General features: G+C 42.0%; 1 protein-coding gene across 1 annotated transcript; it reads left to right on the top strand.

Annotated features, from left to right (window-relative positions):
* Window positions 1-12,246: 12,246 nt before the first annotated feature.
* On the top strand, window positions 12,247-16,190 carry LOC149200840 (disease resistance protein Roq1-like). Its single transcript, XM_089402803.1, has 5 exons — window positions 12,247-13,027; window positions 13,185-14,274; window positions 14,411-14,478; window positions 14,542-14,821; window positions 14,912-16,190. The coding sequence occupies exons 1-5, from the start codon at window positions 12,486-12,488 to the stop codon at window positions 16,064-16,066; spliced, it is 3,135 nt and encodes a 1,044-aa protein (XP_089258929.1). The 5' UTR covers window positions 12,247-12,485; the 3' UTR covers window positions 16,067-16,190.
* The last annotated feature ends 651 nt before the right edge of the window (window positions 16,191-16,841 follow it).

Genomic DNA, 16,841 nt, shown 5'->3' with positions numbered 1-16,841 from the left:
AGGAGAAGAAGAAGAGAGAGAAGAAGAAGAAGGAGCCTAAGGCGACTGGGGGCAAGCAAAAGACATCTGACAAAAATCCACACACAGCACAGACCGGGCCTAAATCGCCATGTGTCATATGTAGAGGAGACCACTTCCATAGAGATTGTCCCTGTATTCCCCGGATACTAAGGGACTGGTCCCCTCATTTGCACAATTCGGGAGCATCAACCTCTGATAGCCATGTTGAATGCTTACCGTCAACCAGCGAAAGTGAAGGTTCAAGACAAAGAGGGGGAGTAAGATCTCCTTGCAGACTGTGTGAAGGCGATCACGCCATCCACTGTTGTCCCTTCTTAGACGAAGCGAATAGAGTTTTGGAAGATCGTCCGGTTTCACCGTTGAGACTTCCTCCTGGATACAAAAAACTCGTGCCAAGTCCTTCGTTGGTTGAGAATACAGCTGGCCCGCTCAAGTGGTCGGCTGAAGCATCAGTCACTGAAAATGAACCTACTGAATCCAGACCGGACGAAAGTCCAAAGGTCGAAACGGCAGTTGACCCGGTTCTCCCTTCAGAAGTTTCATCTTCAAATGACACCGTCACTGAAGACTCATCTTCAAATGACACCCTCACTGAAGAGAATAAGGATGACACCATCCAGATTCTTTTCATCAACACAGACTCTGATGAGCATCAGGGCAATGCGCCCATTCCTTTATCGCAGGAAGGAACATCGTCAGGGTCATATCCAGCCGTATATTCGGTCCCACCACCAAGCAACCTGGTTGTATCCTTTGATTGGAATCAACTAGGCAGACCCCGGTTGCCAGCCAGTATACCATTCAGAATCATTGTCCAAATCTACAGAATGGTAATGGCTGGCACTATCATTGATGAAGGGGCATCTGTGAGTATCCTTTCCTCTATTGCTTGGAAAGCACTGGGTTCCCCGGCGCTTTTGCCTGAGATAAGAAATCTCTCAGGTTTTGATAAAGGAACCAGTCGACCATTAGGGATCCTCCCCAATGTGCCTGTTACATTGAAAGGGAAGACCGTTCAAATGAATGTGATGGTCGTTCAAGGACCCTTGGATTATAACCTACTCCTTGGACGAGACTATATATATTGCATGGGAGCAATAGTCTCCTCACTCTTTAGAGTAATGTGTTTTCCATACGAAGGAAGGGTGGTCAAACTCGTAGACCAACTTTCATTTCCGGGATCACGCATCGCAAATAGTCAAATACCAACCCTGAATGGTATATTCAATCAAGAAATGTCTCCACCCCCAGTCCTCCTTCCCGATGAGTGCGAGTGATTCAGAAAGATAGGACTGGAACCCAGGGGGCATGCATCCTGGTCTGCTTCGGGCAGAAAAAACCCTGGGTATAAGGTAGAATTTCCGCGAAAGAATATGACTAGTCCGTACCCCGTCCATAGAGGAAGAGGGGTTGTTCTGGAACAGGATTCTTTTGTCAAAGTTACGTGTTTGACAAGAGTCATTCACCCTTGTCTATTTCGGTAGACAGTGCCGAGGAAATGTTTTCGTTTGAAGAAGTTAACAAAACAATCTTTGGGTAACCAAAAAGAGGCAAGCCTCCCTCAATAACACAAATGTTTTGTCTTTGAGTAGTGTTCTTCTCTTGTCGTAAGTAGATGTTCTCTTGTTGCAAGTAGCTGTTCTCTTGCGATCTTGCAAAAGATCTGTTAAAAGTTGGGTTGACGGGAAGACAAGTACCGCGTAAGACCCCTTAAAAGTAACGAGAAGACAAGTATCGTTAACATTAGACTGGCAAGACGACAAGTAGCTGTGAACACCCAAAGAAAAGCAGAGGTGGGGGAGAGGAGGGGCAGCCTTGAAATTGTATTTTATACCTGGGGGCATGCAAACCTTTTGGAGTGCAAGCTAAGAGCGGTTATTTATCTGTTTTTAGGATTAGTCGTTTCCGAACTTGCATAAAGAAAGGATGAGGAGCATAGCTTCGTGAGATAAAGCTCCATAAAAAATAGCTATCTCACAGGAGACATTCTTATCTTATGACTGGTATAATCGAGCAGTTTTAGCACATAGTTCATGCTCGTTAAAAAATAAACGCAAGATTCGAGTAGTTTTAGCACATAGTTCATGCTCGTTAAAAAATAAACGCAAGATCCGAGCAGTTTTAGCACATAGTTCATGCTCGTTAAAAAATAAACATAAGATTGTGAGCAGGCTTTCCCTTAGAGTTCAAGCTCATTCAGAAAAAATGAACCGGTAAATAACCATTGTGATCGTAAATTCATCAGCCATAAAAGCCCTGGTCGTGTTTGCACCGTCACCTCCACTTTTCATTTGGCCGATCATTCACCTCCATTTGAGTGTTTACCTCTTTTGAGAAACAGCTGCGAAGAGTGATTTCACCTAGCCATCCTTGTGACATTGTCGTGATTGGAAAATTCCAACCTGTACCTGGAATCAGTTGCTATCCCTGTTTATCACTCGTTCCTCAAAAGACGAGTCTTCTTTAAGCTCTTTTCATCTGACTCGTAAAATATGAAAAGTTTGTTGAGTTGTGGCCTTCCAGCTCGTTAAAGTGACCGGAAGAGCTATCCCTCCTCTAGATTTTAATCTCTTTTGGACCTGAGGGATTATTTCACAAAAAGATCAAGCGCTTGTTTTGTTCGGCTCGTTAAAAGTACCGAAAACTCATCCCTTCTGTATTGTTTTATACTTTTTCGGACTTAAGGGATTAGATGACGAAAAAGGAATTTTGGAGTTAGCTTTCTGTACCTTTTTAGACTCTCTAAAAATGAAAAGGACCGAGTTTTCCTTATCGTTAGACTCGTTAAAATGATTAAATAGCGACAAACTTGTCTTTAGACGAGAACGAGTTTCCCTATCGCTAGGCTCGTTAAAATATAGCGATGGGCTTGCTCGAAGGGCAGGTTATAGAACAAGCATATGTTATCCTCCTCAAGCTTGACAAAAATAAAGAGGTACTGGTCAAAAATGACTGGGGCAAAATTGGGAGAACCTCAAAGCTTTAATGGTAGCAAGTCGCTCTTGAACATGACACTTTTCCTCCGTACCACATCGGGTTGGGTTGTTTCATTCACCGGTCTCATCACCATGGTCTCGCCAAACCATCCAAATTTGGGGTAATGCTACCGATCCATCGCATCAGTGTTGTTATATGTTCAAGAGATGTTGTTCAGAAAGAGTCAACCGTGTCCCATCCACTGCCATACATTATCCTTCATCCATTCATGACCGCCACCCTGAATCATATGTCACAGATTTTATTCACCTCCACTAAAATCATTAGCTCCGTTCCATGTCACTGATGTGGGATTCATTAAGGCCCTCCTTTGACGGATCGCTTCTTGTCGACTTCATCTCATTATCCAAGGAGTTGATCTAGGAACAAAACCCCCAGTACTTTGAAGCTTGCATGCCTCAATGGCAAGTTTCTCACTTCCGGCGACAAGTATACATCAATGACCTTCGACCGAAAGATTTTACGTGGTGTTCGACGCCAAGTCCTTTATTCACACCACGTGAATTGTACTGCAGTACCTTGAGGGTCATTATCATTATCGGTGATTCCTCTCGCGCTTGTTAACGGTTTACGTCATTGACCGGTAATCAAGCGATGTCTTTCCATGTTCGACTTCAGCGCAATTCTCACATGGATCGACTTGTACTTAGAGTGAAGATCGAACGAGTTTGAAGACCCCGAATCTAGTTTCATCCATCCGGGTTGTGATATATATTCAGGAAATATAAATACATTTGACATGTACATCATTACAGCAGATGATCATCCTACTCAAAGGATGATAATTTCAGCAGAGAATTATCAGTCTACCATCAGACGATTGTCTGTTCTATGTACCAAAATGAATTTATAAAGCTGAGCATGGGAATGCCCGCCTTAGCTAGATCATGAAAGCAGAATGAAAAATAATGTATTGTATTGTATCTTATTACAGGTCACCTCTCAGCGATTGAATGAACTTCGGATCCTCCTGATAAAGCATTTCACCCGATAAACGACCTCATACTTTAGGGGGAAACTGTTATAGACATTTTTGTGCCTTACAGCATGAAGCATGAAATGTCCATAATCTAAGGGATCCAAAGTCCCTAAACATGTTGTTCCTACCCCTAGAGGAACAAGGTCAGCAAACCACAGCACTGAATATCAGTTCTCCACCTGAAAACACTCAGAAACAAGCAAATTCTGGATCATGTCAACTGCTCCACTGAGCATCTGCGCTGAATGTCAAGTGCTCCACTCTGTACCTGTGCTGAATGTCAACTGCAAAGAAGGCCACCTGCGCTGAGCGTACTTGGACAAGTGGCACAGTCATTCCTCAAGGTGTCAATGCTCAGGAAGTTTCCAAAATGACACTTGGATCAAGGAATTCGACTGGTGATGAGTAAGAGGGTCTGGATCTCCAAGTGGAAGCAAGAACCTCCAAGTGGACTCAAGAACTGAAGAATAACTGAAGTGAGAGAGGACACTAGTCAGCTTCATGCCAGCCTCAAGCTAACTCATCCTTTCTCCAAAAATCCTATATATAGAGCTCTCTCATGAGGTCTAAGGAGGCTAGAATCTTGTGAATGTAAGGAAGTGTTGTTGGTTTGAGTATAGAACTATTGGGTGATTTGCTTTGAAGGAGCTGAAGAGGATATTTCTTTCTGCTGGGAGGTGTTGTTGGATTGGGCCTCTTATGGTTGTAACACTTTCCGAACTTTACTTCTTCCATTAATAAAGCATTTGAGGTTCTTCTATATGCATGCGTCTCAATGGTGTATTGTTATACTTGTTTATTTGATTTATTCTAATCCTTGAATCAATTATGAATGTATGCTTCTTGTAGTTTCCCTCTCTTTCCCTTTTGCAGGATCTTTGTGTAGCTGGGCCAGTGAAAGAGCAAGGAGCTAGGAGCAAGCAGCAAGCAGAGAATATTGGATCAATCATTAGCGAAAGACATCGGTTAGTGGATCTCTTTCTCCCCTATTTTACTTTCATAAAGAAGAAATCTTAGATAGCTTTGCTTCGGTTGTTGCTGAGGTACTATCACCCTTAGAGTGGGATAGGGTCATTCCGTATTGGATACTTTTCCCAACAACAGTGTTAACCAAGGCATCTACAACTGCATTACACATTCTTAGTACATAAATAATATTAAAAGCTTGGAATTTTGAGATGAGTCACCATACCTCTTGTTGATAAATTTTAAGATGGGGTGAAAAACAATGTATAGTGTTACATACCTATCGTACCACGATCTCTGAGTCACCTACCACTTTTAGCACAACAATGTTCAGGCTGATGGCTTTGTGTAAGCTCAAAACAAGTGCTTCGTATTTAACAGTGTTGTTCATGCACTCGAACTCCAAGTGGATTGAGACTAAATGTTTCCTTTGCATCAGGTCTATCAAGACACACCTGACTCCACAGCCATCTCGCATCTTTGATACGTCAAAAAACAAGGTCCACATCTCATTTGTGCAAGGACCGCTTGTTGCACTAGTACTACTACTACTGCTACTATTCTTACAATGTATTGTACATGATTAATTTCTTCCAGTTGGGAAAAGAAGGAGACCCAACTGTGTGTCTGGTGGGGTGGGGGCTTGATGTGCAAGATAATACCCCAATTGTGTTTCCAAAAAGCAATTACCGAACATGAGTTCTGAGAAAGCCAACGGTTCATTTTCACCATTCAAGGGAGTCACATTGTGTTTCATGTATCTCTCTGACAACACCTAGATTTGGTTGCTTCTGCCCTTGTGCGGAAGCCATAAGTGCGACCAGTCTGTGGAAAAGTATCCTTGCAACTTGTTGGACTAGTCTCTACTCACCAATAGTCCATATGCTTTCGGAATGTCCACAATCACAATGTTGATGCACTGATGAACTCATCCATCACATGATAGCTAGATGATCACATCTCAGAGTTCACCAATAGTTGGTACACATGTTCGATCAAGTTGGATGATATTCACAGTTGTATTGCTCCATTATGCATTGATCTAATTAGCAATGGAGAGTGGCATGACATTGATTGACACACCAGAGTCAAGCAAACAATTGTGAACATTAAAGTTGAATATTTCAAATGAGAGAAAAAATGGTGGGTAGAGTGACTTCGCTTCCTCCATATGGAGTGTTTTGAGTATGGATGTGAGTGGGTCAGAAGACTTACTTGGTCCCTTGTTGGAAGAGGCAACACTATATGTGGAGGTTTTCTCAACTGCGCGCAAAATAATGTCCCGCTGACCCGTGATCCTAGTTAGATTGTACAGAGATATGTTCACATGGGTCTTCTTCATGTCTTCAACAATATTGTAATCCAAAGCGAGGAGACTCACCAAGATTTTTGGGGGTAGACTTGTGTTCGTACTATCTGGCAGAGTGTTTTGATCTTTACTGCTCACAGGTGTACCTTTCGCTATAGCTATCTTCCTGGACTTGCTTTGTGTTTTTTGTGTTGAGGAGACTAGAGGATCAATTTCTTTGAGAATTTGTCTGATTTTTTCTTTCGGTATCTCAAACACAATGGGGGCCCCTTGAATTCTCAAGTTGTATCAAGTATTTTTCTTTGGAGGCTCCTTCTCGATGGTTGTCTTCTGGGCAGTGTGTTCGCACTAATACATGTTAATCGCCTGCCCAACACTTGGAGCTTCATCAACGCAGCATATTCTTCTTCATCTTTGTCCTCAGGCTGAATCTTCTCACTGGATTTAAATTAACCAATCAACCTTGTAGCTATGGTTCTCATCACTCTTTTCCATTTTGGACAAGTTTTTTTTTCTAAATGCCAGTCTTCATGGACTGTGCAAAAGTGATATGTCACAATTTGGTCCAAGTGGAACACAATGTAAGAGCTCTGCATAGATTTAGCCAAGTGGCTAGCCTGATGTCCCATTCCTCTTTTGCGCAAATTTGGGAGGCCTGCTTCTCACAACTGTCTCTATCATTTTTTGCTTAAGGTCAGACACTTTGGTTGTCAAGGACTTGATGAGACACGTAAGGTTCTCAATTTCACTTGCTTCCTTTTCCTTTTCCTTAATCATAGCAATTTGAGACTTCTTGCCTGTGTCTTTGGATTATTTCATCAATTCATCATCTACAATGACTTCAATAGTGCTCAGGTATATATCCACAGGAATTTCCTCTTGGTAATTTTTAGGAAGTGTTGGTTTCATAGATCGCGATTTGCTTGATGAACTATGCAATATTGGTCAGTAGTATGGACGTGTAGTAGTCAATAGTGATGGAGTCATGATGTTTAGTGTCAACAGTGAACTTTTTTAGGATACGGGTACACCTTTGGTTGAAATATTTAACTTTTTCTTTCAACTCCATCTTAAGACTACCCAACTCCTTGAGAAACATGGCGGGGGTTTTGTCATCAATAAAATTCTCAAGGAAAATTCATTTGAACATCCCCCAGTTCTAAATGGAGTTCACAAGAAGGCTCTGATACCATATAACTACTCTGCCATTAAAGGTACATGGAAACAATCTACATGCAATGTCATCATAACATACCTCAAGTGTCTGCAGATGTAGGTAGAACGTGTCTAAGTGGTCTTCCTCGTTCACTGCCTTGTCAGGGTCATACTTTGTTAACAACTTCTCTGTGTGCCTTGGCATCATGTGGAAGACACCCAGGAGTGCCAATGGAGCCTGAGTCATCCATTCAAGATTTTGGTTAGCCATTTTGTCTTCTTTTCATCCTCCTCTTCTTCTTCATAATCTGAGGGTTCCGCTTTTGAGTCTGTTCGTTTGTCTCCACCTCTGCCTCCTATTCTATAACCTGAGCCCAAGAGCAAGAGATTGTATTTTTCTCCCTGTTGGAAGATTGAGGGTTCCTCTTTGTTCACAACAACTTCTGCCAGCCCTTCAAGAGTGGCGAATATTTCTTCTTCTACATATGATACTACCACTCTTGTGGGAGTAGTCTTTAGCTTCTTAGGTTCATATGGAATAGCTGTACTCCTGGAATTAGTCTGAGTGCTTTAGAAAATTGAGAGGTGATGGTACGGACATAGAAAATATGCTAATACAATATTTCTTGTTTGAGTCTGAGAGGTGAGGATTGACCAACTTCAGAGTTGTGCATGGGGGAGAGGGAGTAAGTGTTGTTGTCTTGAACAGATGATGGATGAGTGGGGTTGAGAGGACATTCAACCATAAACTACTGGTAGCCCGCCTTCTGGCGTGATAAATGTTGACGGTGCTAGAATCACCAACATTCATGAGATCTCCTCAGTATGAATTCGAAACTAGACCTCGCACCGTTTGGTGTAGAAGTCCCATCCGATATGATGTCCCGGTTGCCATTATCTTAAAGGTTTGCTTTAGCTCTCATTTTTTAGCACATGAGAGTGTTATTCTTGTGTCTTAAAAAAGCGAGGTAGGTGTGTCTAGTGAGTGCGTAGTGTAACTTTTGTCCAGGTTATATCATTGTAAAGGGAGAGGTTAAAAGTGAGCCTCTAGATGAGAGGTAGTAGTACAACCCAGGGAGAGACACATACGAAACAACAAGGATCTACCCAACATCCAGCGGAGTAGTCCACAGTGGATGCAGTAGTCGTTAAAACCAATGTATAAGTAAAAACACATACAACATCTGGCAGAGTAGTCCACACAGATGTGATAGTCATTATAACAAGTGAACAAGATGAATTTGTCTAGTGTCCAATGCAGTAGTCCACACGGGTGAGACAATAATAGAAACCAATGCAACACATCTTCAACAATATATGCACTAAAATAGCCGAAATAGGTCAACTATATTAGTACAAGTTAAACCAACATGCATTACAAATGTTTAAAGAATATTCTTACAAACAGATACAAAACATACATGAAAATGTGATGGCCTAAACATGCTTATGAATTAAGAAAAATTTCCAAGGAACATCTATACACCATACATCATTAGTCCTAGTAGTGGGACATTGGAGCTACTTCTCGCTCCTCAAAGAATAGACTACAAACTCTCAAGGCTATGTGGGAGGAGCCAAGGTGAAAATTACTTTTCTCATACTATGAGGTGATATATACAGCCAAGGGTGATGCTTGACCCTTGTGACTCTGAGACTTCCTTCATAACCATTCAAATTCCTATGACTTTTCAACTGACATGATTCTTCAACTTCATTTGTGCGTCCATTGGAATTTCACTTTACATTACATTTAATTACAACAAGTATGACCCATAGTAGTGATGTGGTCATGACAACTCATGACACAAATCAACATGACACTGCTAACATGTACTCGCTAACTGTGATTTCCATGTCAAGTAGTTGTGATGTTGAGTGATGGATTTTCTCTTGGTGTTTTATGTCTTCACCTCCTCATGGCAAAGTGTTGTGGGGTATTCGATGGTCTTGGTCTTTGTTTAATGGTTTAGTGCATGTATGCCTTTCTCTTGTTGCTTGATGTGCTTTGTACATCCGTTCAACTGTGAACAAGTCTTCTAGCATGCGATCCTTCTTCATCCTGTTTGTCGTCGTGCCATGTTCTATCAATATACTTGTTCCTCCAATGCATTCATGACAGGATGACATAAAATCCTAGAATCTTCTAGTCTAGCATGATGCATTGTTTTCTCTTTTGGTGATTGGGAGGGAGGACAAGACACTGAAACTACACAGAGGACAACTTAGGCTAGGATGAGGGGCTCTAGAGTATTGTCTGGAAAAACTGCATAGAGGTCACTGGGAGGTGGAATTGCACAATCAGGGACAACAATGACAACTGTAAGGTGGAACCTAGCTAGGCAGAACTTCGTAGTTCTTGGGTGGAAGACAAGGCAAGGTGTCAGGGGGAACTGCTCAAAATTTCTGCGCAATTTTCAGGATGAGGACTAAGCAAGCCATTTGGGCTCCAGCTGGAAATCTTAGTAGTTTCTGAGAGGAAGATGGAATGTGGTAGGAGAGGGCACTGACAAACAATTTTGTGCAGTTTTCTAGAGCAAGGCATGATCGGGCTGTGAGAAGTTGTTGGTCACAACTGTGTTGTTTTGAGGGGCAATGTGGTATAGGCAGTAGGGACCTTCCCATTATGATTGCATAGTTTCTGTAAAAAATGTAGAGTAGGGAAGCAGAGGGTGTACTAGTAAGGACTACGTAGTTTTCAGGAGTAGAGAAGAGTAAGCCAACAGAAGGGTCTACCACAAAGGCTTGCACACTTTCTGGGGATAGTTAATAGCAAGGTAGCAAAGGCCTAACTCAACATGACTGCACAGTTTCTATAGGCAGTGCAGGGCAGGCAGTTAGGCATGTGTACACAGTTTTGGAGAACAATGCAAGCCAGGTCACAGTGTTGTTCAGATTTTCGGTAGTCCAGAGGGAGGTTTGATAAATAATATTGCGGGAAGTGCAGATTATATCGGGGTTAGGGATAACTTTTGTGTAGTTCTAGGAGATTGAGTAGGGTCACTGAGGGCTGAAACTATGTAGTGCATCTCAGTTGGGGTCTAGCTAAAGGAGGTTCTCTGGTCGAGAAGATTTTCATGAAAATGGCTAAGTGTTGAAAGCAAGTGAATCTGTGTAGACATGACATTGTGATCAGACACTTAGCATGACTCGAGGAGAAGACACCACAAACCAACAAGACAATCATGCTCATTGAGATTGTCTTAAGGTTAAGAGAAGTAGGTGCTACACTTGAAATGAACATTCGAACGACCGTGATGACACTTGCGCGACAGTGCTTGCAACTTTGTGTGTGAGTACTAATGATGTTCACAGAGCGACGAGAACTCATGCACACAATGACAGAACTTAAAAATTTCCAGAACAAGACCGCAAGCATGAAAAAGAAATCAACATGCCAAAAGATGATTGTTGGTCGAACAAAAAAAGGGTGTAAAGACTCTACAAGAGCTCATGGAATGAGCTTGAGTGTTTGCAACCATCAGTGGAAAAACCAAGGAAGGCTCCGAAATATGGATGCATACCAAAATTTTGGAGGATGTTGCAGCCACTACAATAGGTCCTGATCTAATATTCAACTATATCTTGAAGGACTTATTGCCTGGGGAAAATATTATAGCACCCCCTCCACAAATGTCAGCCTAAGAAGCACCATTAAAGAAGAAAACATTACATGAATGTGGGCTTGGAAGATATCAAAAGGAGAAGATCCATTAGTGATTTGGAGGTTGAAATAAATATTTGAAAAATGCGAGAATCTAGGGCAAGATACAAGATAGATTAACTGGAGGCTATTAAAAAAGGAATTTGTTACAAACTTTCCATATGCCCCATGCAAATAATATAGGCAAAAAGTGGCTGGAATTTGGCCAAAACTTGTGAACAAATCTAGTCGTAGTAACAACGTTTGAATTATGTTTTTCTAGCCATAGCAACGTTGGAATTATATTTTTGATGATAAAAATTGATTCAACACCATCAAAAATCTTTAAGACACCCAAAATCTTAAAATTTAATAACTATAAACTAAATATACAAATTAAAGTACCCAAAACCCTTAAATTTAATATCTATTACTGAATATACAAAAATTCATGTATGATTTTATCACAATCTCACTGGAATTTCCATGATCTTTTACTATAATACAAGGCTCTTGAATGGCAACGACGATATCACTTAATGCTGGTTTGGTCCATTACACGTGTCGGTAGGTGATCGTTTTGCAGGTTTGAACACATAAAAAAAAGATAAATGGGGAGAAACTGACCTCAGTTAGTGGAACATCAATGCCTTGTCTACTTTACACTGGCCATTTTATGAGGTTCAACTTTTCTTGCATGCAGAGTATCGTATTTTTTGTGGCAGGATGCATACATCTCGATCATGCCATACACCTCTAGAAATTTCAAAGTTCCATTACATCCAATAAAGTCATGTGAAAATTCACTCTTCCAAAGAAACACGAAAGTTAAACCATTGTGGACCCACACGCAAAGAGAGGAAAGTCAAAAGTTATTCAAGAAAACATAAAAGTTAAACCATCGTGGACCTCACGGAAAGAGAGTATGGCCAAAGTTAATTCTTGGAGTCGTGGACCCCACACGCAAATAGAGAAATATTCGTTGTAAACCATTAACCGTGTGGACCCCACGCGCAAGAGAGAAAGATTCTCTGTAAACCATCAACCGTGTGGATCCCACGCACAAGACATGAAATTCCACGCGGTTCATGTGTGCGCCTACCACTGCTGTGTTAAAGTTAAAATATTCTATTTTTTTCCCTGCTACATGCGGTGGTGGTGCAAGCATCTGGCAGAACGAAGAACTATACATCTCCGCACTCCCAAATTTTCTCCCCTTACGATCCTCTCCACATTTTCTGGTAGGCTCTTGAATTTATTTCCACCCTCGCATTTGGCGTCTCAGTGGCTTCGGCTTTCAGAGTTTCCCACTTTCTATTTCTATTTCTATAACCATTTGGCAGTCACATACCCAACGCCTCCATCCTCGGTTCCCAAAAACCACTCTGAAATTCAAATTGATTCCTGCAACTACGATGGACGCTTCTGGCGCCTCCTCTTCCTCTGCTGCTGATCCCATCAACAGCATCAGCTACGGTGTGTTTATCAACCACCGTGGCCCCGACACCAAGAAGACCTTCGCTACTCAACTCTACCGTCGTCTCTTTGAACGTGGACTCAAACCCTTTTTAGACCAGGAGGAATTAAAAGTGGGATTCAATTTTCCTTCTCAAATACTCGGCGCTATCCGAAGTGCCCGGGTCCATGTCGCCATCTTTTCGCCCACTTATGCCCGTTCCCAATGGTGTCTCGATGAACTCTCTCTCATGCTGGAGTCGGGGGCTCCGATTATTCCTATATTTTTCCAGGTCGACCCTGCTGACCTCAGGTGGACAGATCAGAAGAAAAAAGGAGTGTATGCTGAGGCCCTAAACGAACTCCAGATGAAGACAAGGGACGACCTTCAAACTGATGAAAAGAAGCCACGATATGACTCTGCCACTCTTCAAAAATGGAGAAAAGCTCTCTCTGATGTGGCAGACATAAGCGGCTTTGATTTAAATGGCAAGTTTAGCGGGTAAGACATCCAACTCCCTCTCTATGGATACAATATATATAACGTGTGTATGAATTGGTAACCAAATTGCCTGTGGTTTCAATTAAAAGTATACATATAATGCATATGCATTTGGTTCCAATTACTTATTTATTTGGTTTTCTCGTTGAATGACCAGCGACGAGGGTCTGTTGCTAGATGAGGTCGTCAAACGTGTGGTGGAACTAATGCCCGCAAAGACAAAGTTGTATGTGGCCAAGAATCCCACCGGTCTAGATGACAAAATCGAAGATTTTGAAACAACAGTATTAGCACAGCAACACACAGGAGAAGTTCAGGTGGTGGGCATAGTGGGCTTAGGCGGAGTCGGCAAGACAACTTTGGCCAAAGAGTTTTTCAATCGAAACAGTTCAGAGTATAGCAAATCCTACTTTTTATCAGATGTAAGAGAAAATGCAAGAATCTCATTACATTCGTTGCAGAGTAAACTTCTGAAGGGTTTGTTTGATGTTGATCGGCAAATAGACAACATTCATCAAGGTACAGAGATGGTTAGAGAACTTCTCTCGTCTTCTAAAATATTTTTAATTTTAGATGACATAGATCATGTGAACCAGGTAGATGCCCTTTTACCGGAAATAAATGTCTTAGATAAGGATAGCTTAGTTTTGATTACATCTCGGGATGAAGGTGTCCTAGTGAGGTCAGGGGTGAAAGAGTCATCCATGTATAGATTAACAGGCCTTCCTTACCAACATTCGCGAAAGCTCTTTTGCTCATATGCCTTCTCTCAGCCCTATCCACTCTTGGGATTTGAGGATCTGGTATATAAGTTTCTAATGGCATGTGATGGATTGCCCCTCTCGTTAGTAGTGTTTGGGGCACTTCTCTCTGGAAATAACGACAAATCTTATTGGGAGGCCATACTTCGCCGATTAGAACTTCCCAATGAGATAAAAATTAAATTAAAAATTAGTTACGATGCACTTGGCAACGAGGAACAACAGATATTTTTAGATATTGCCTGTTTTTTCATAGGAAAAAACAAAAATAGTGCCATAACAGCATGGAACGGGTCAAGATGGGAAGGCTCGTTGGGGTTTAAAAATTTACAGCTCAAGTGCCTTGCAAAAGTAGACGATAAGGATGTTATACATATGCATGATCACCTCCGTGATTTGGGAAGAGAGATTGCAGAGACTGAATTGCCGCGCCGTCTTTGGCGTCCCACCGGGAACATTAATGATTGGCTGCACCAGCAATCATCTGTAAGTCCTCAACCATTCAAACTTTTAACATAGTTATATTTTTTCCATAGAAATCTGTCTACAGTTCTCAACTTCTCCATCGGTATACATTTTCAAAATAATTAAATTTAACCATAGCAAGCATCCGCATGAACAGGTTATAATGGAAGCACGCGGAATCAGAATGCTTGCTCAAGGGCATAGCATCGAACCACTGGAGGGGAGGTCACAAATCTTGGCATGGTACCAACGGTGGTCACAAATCTTGGCATGGTACCAACGGTGGAGTCACCAAATGTTGGGGAACAGCGTGATATTGAAGCTTCGCAATACACTGTCCAATAAACGTTATCGTTTTCATGGTTTTGATGTTATGAATTTCCAACTTGTTGAGACTCAAGGGCATCTTTTGGATCGTATTTTGCGGGTGCGCTCGCCAAATCTCATATGGCTGTCCTGGCGTGATTGTCCTTACAAGTACTTACCTTCGTGGATTACAATTAACAATTTAAGGGTTTTGACAGTGGAGGGGGGTGTGTTGGAAACATTATGGCAAGGAGAATGGCAGGTAAATCTAAACTTTTTGATTTGGAGTGTGTGGTCATTAGCTATTGATCATTAACTATTGATATTACATTCTAAAAGCTTGATCTTGCAGGCACCTTTGCAGTTGCAGGAATTAGAGATAATTAATGCGAGCTGCCTCTCCAGCATTCCCAAGTCCATAGGGCAGCTGGAGCACCTGGAAAGGATCGTCATTGATTCCTCCTCTCTTGGTAAATTACCAGACTCTTTTGGTAAATTGAGGAACCTCCACAGCTTGGACCTGTCTTTGTGCATTCAATTGGAGAGGCTGCCAGATTCCTTCGGCAGCTTGACGAACCTCCACAGATTGGACCTGAACCGGTGCAAGAAATTGAAGAGGCTGCCAGATTCCTTCGGCAGCTTGTCGAGCCTCCACAGCTTGGCCCTGTCTTTGTGCATTCAATTGGAGAGGCTGCCAGATTCCTTCGGCAGCTTGAGGAGCGTCCATAGATTGGACCTGAACGGGTGCAAGAAATTGGAGACGCTGCCAGATTCCTTCGGCAGCTTGACGAACCTCCAAAGCTTGGACCTGCATTGGTGCGAGAAGTTGGAGAGGCTGCCAGAGTCCTTTGGCAGCTTGACGAACCTCCAAAGCTTGGACCTGCGTTCGTGCAAGAAGTTGGAGAGGCTGCCAGATTCCTTCGGCAGCTTGACGAACCTCCACAGCTTGGACTTGGGTTCGTGCCAGAATTTGGGGAGGCTGCCAGATTCCTTCGGCAGGTTGACGAACCTCCACAGCTTGGACCTGGGTTCGTGCGAGAAGTTGGGGAGGCTGCCAGATTCCTTTGGCAGGTTGAGGAACCTTCACAGCTTGGACCTGGGTTCGTGCGAGAAGTTGGAGAGGCTGCCAGATTCCTTCGGTAGGTTGAGGAACCTCCACAGCTTGGACCTGGGTTCGTGCAAGAAGTTGGGGAGGCTGCCAGATTCCTTCGGCAGGTTGAGGAACCTCCACAGCTTGGACCTGCGTTGGTGCAAGAATTTGGAGATGCTGCCAAATTCCTTCGGCAGGTTGAAAAACCTCCACAGCTTGGACCTGCATTGGTGCGAGAAGTTGAAGAGGCTGCCAGATTCCTTCGGCAGGTTGACGAACCTCCACTGCTTGGACCTGTCTTTGTGCAAGAGGTTGGAGAGGCTGCCAGATTCCTTCGGCAGCTTGACGAACCTCCACAGCTTGGACTTGTCTTTGTGCCAGAAGTTGGAGAGGCTGCCAGATTCCTTCTACAGCTAGACAAACCTCCACAGCACGTCAACCTCCACAGCTTGGACCTGAACGGGTGCAAGAAAATGGAGAGGTTGCCAGATTCCTTTGGCAGCTTGACGAACCTCCACAGCTTGAACCTGAGTTGGTGCGAGAAGTTGGAGAGGCTGCCAGATTCCTTCGGCAGCTTGACGAACCTCCACAGCTTGAACCTGAGTTGGTGCGAGAAGTTGGAGAGGCTGCCAGATTCCTTCGGCAGCTTGACGAACCTCCGCAGCTTGGATCGCTACAAATTGGAGAGGCTGCCAGATTCCTTCCACAGCGTGACGAACCTCCACAGCTTGGACGTGCTGAGGTGCATGAAATTGGAGAGGCTGCCAGATTCCTTCCGCAGCTTAGCGCAGTGAAAGAAGGTTTTTTTTTTTTTTTATGTTTTTTAAAATTTTATATTTAAAAACCATTTTAGTTAAGTGTTTTTATTAAAATGATTATATTTTTATTAAATATAAGAATTATTTATATGCTTTTTAATTTTAAATATTAAAATTATAACATTAATAATATTTTTTTCTGATTAAAATATTTTTTTAATAAAATTAATTAAAATAATACATTTAAATTAAATTAATTTCTTTAGAGGTTTTTTTTAAAACTTGTTTTCCCATATATAAAAAATAAATATGAAATTAGTATATAACTAATAATTATATATAATTATAAATTTTAATATTTATTTAATTTTAACAAATAAAATATGAAATTAATATATAACAAATAATTATATGTAACTATAAATATTAATATT

The sequence above is a fragment of the Pinus tabuliformis genome, chromosome 2_1, assembly GCF_031772625.1.
Source record: "Pinus tabuliformis cultivar Carrire ecotype Pingquan chromosome 2_1, CPIR1, whole genome shotgun sequence".
In the NCBI taxonomy this organism is placed as follows: Eukaryota; Viridiplantae; Streptophyta; class Pinopsida; order Pinales; family Pinaceae; genus Pinus; species Pinus tabuliformis.
This window is presented reverse-complemented; position numbering and strand designations above follow the sequence as displayed.

What these genes read in the sequence shown, in the direction of transcription:
- LOC149200840 (XM_089402803.1), top strand. Translation starts at nt 12,486, where the DNA reads ATGGACGCTTCTGGCGCCTCCTCTTCCTCTGCTGCTGATCCCATCAAC. An exon ending in ATCGAACCACTGGAGGGGAG is followed by an intron (nt 14,479 to 14,541) that starts GTCACAAATCTT and finishes CCAACGGTGGAG; the next exon opens with TCACCAAATGTTGGGGAACA. An exon ending in TATGGCAAGGAGAATGGCAG is followed by an intron (nt 14,822 to 14,911) that starts GTAAATCTAAAC and finishes TTGATCTTGCAG; the next exon opens with GCACCTTTGCAGTTGCAGGA.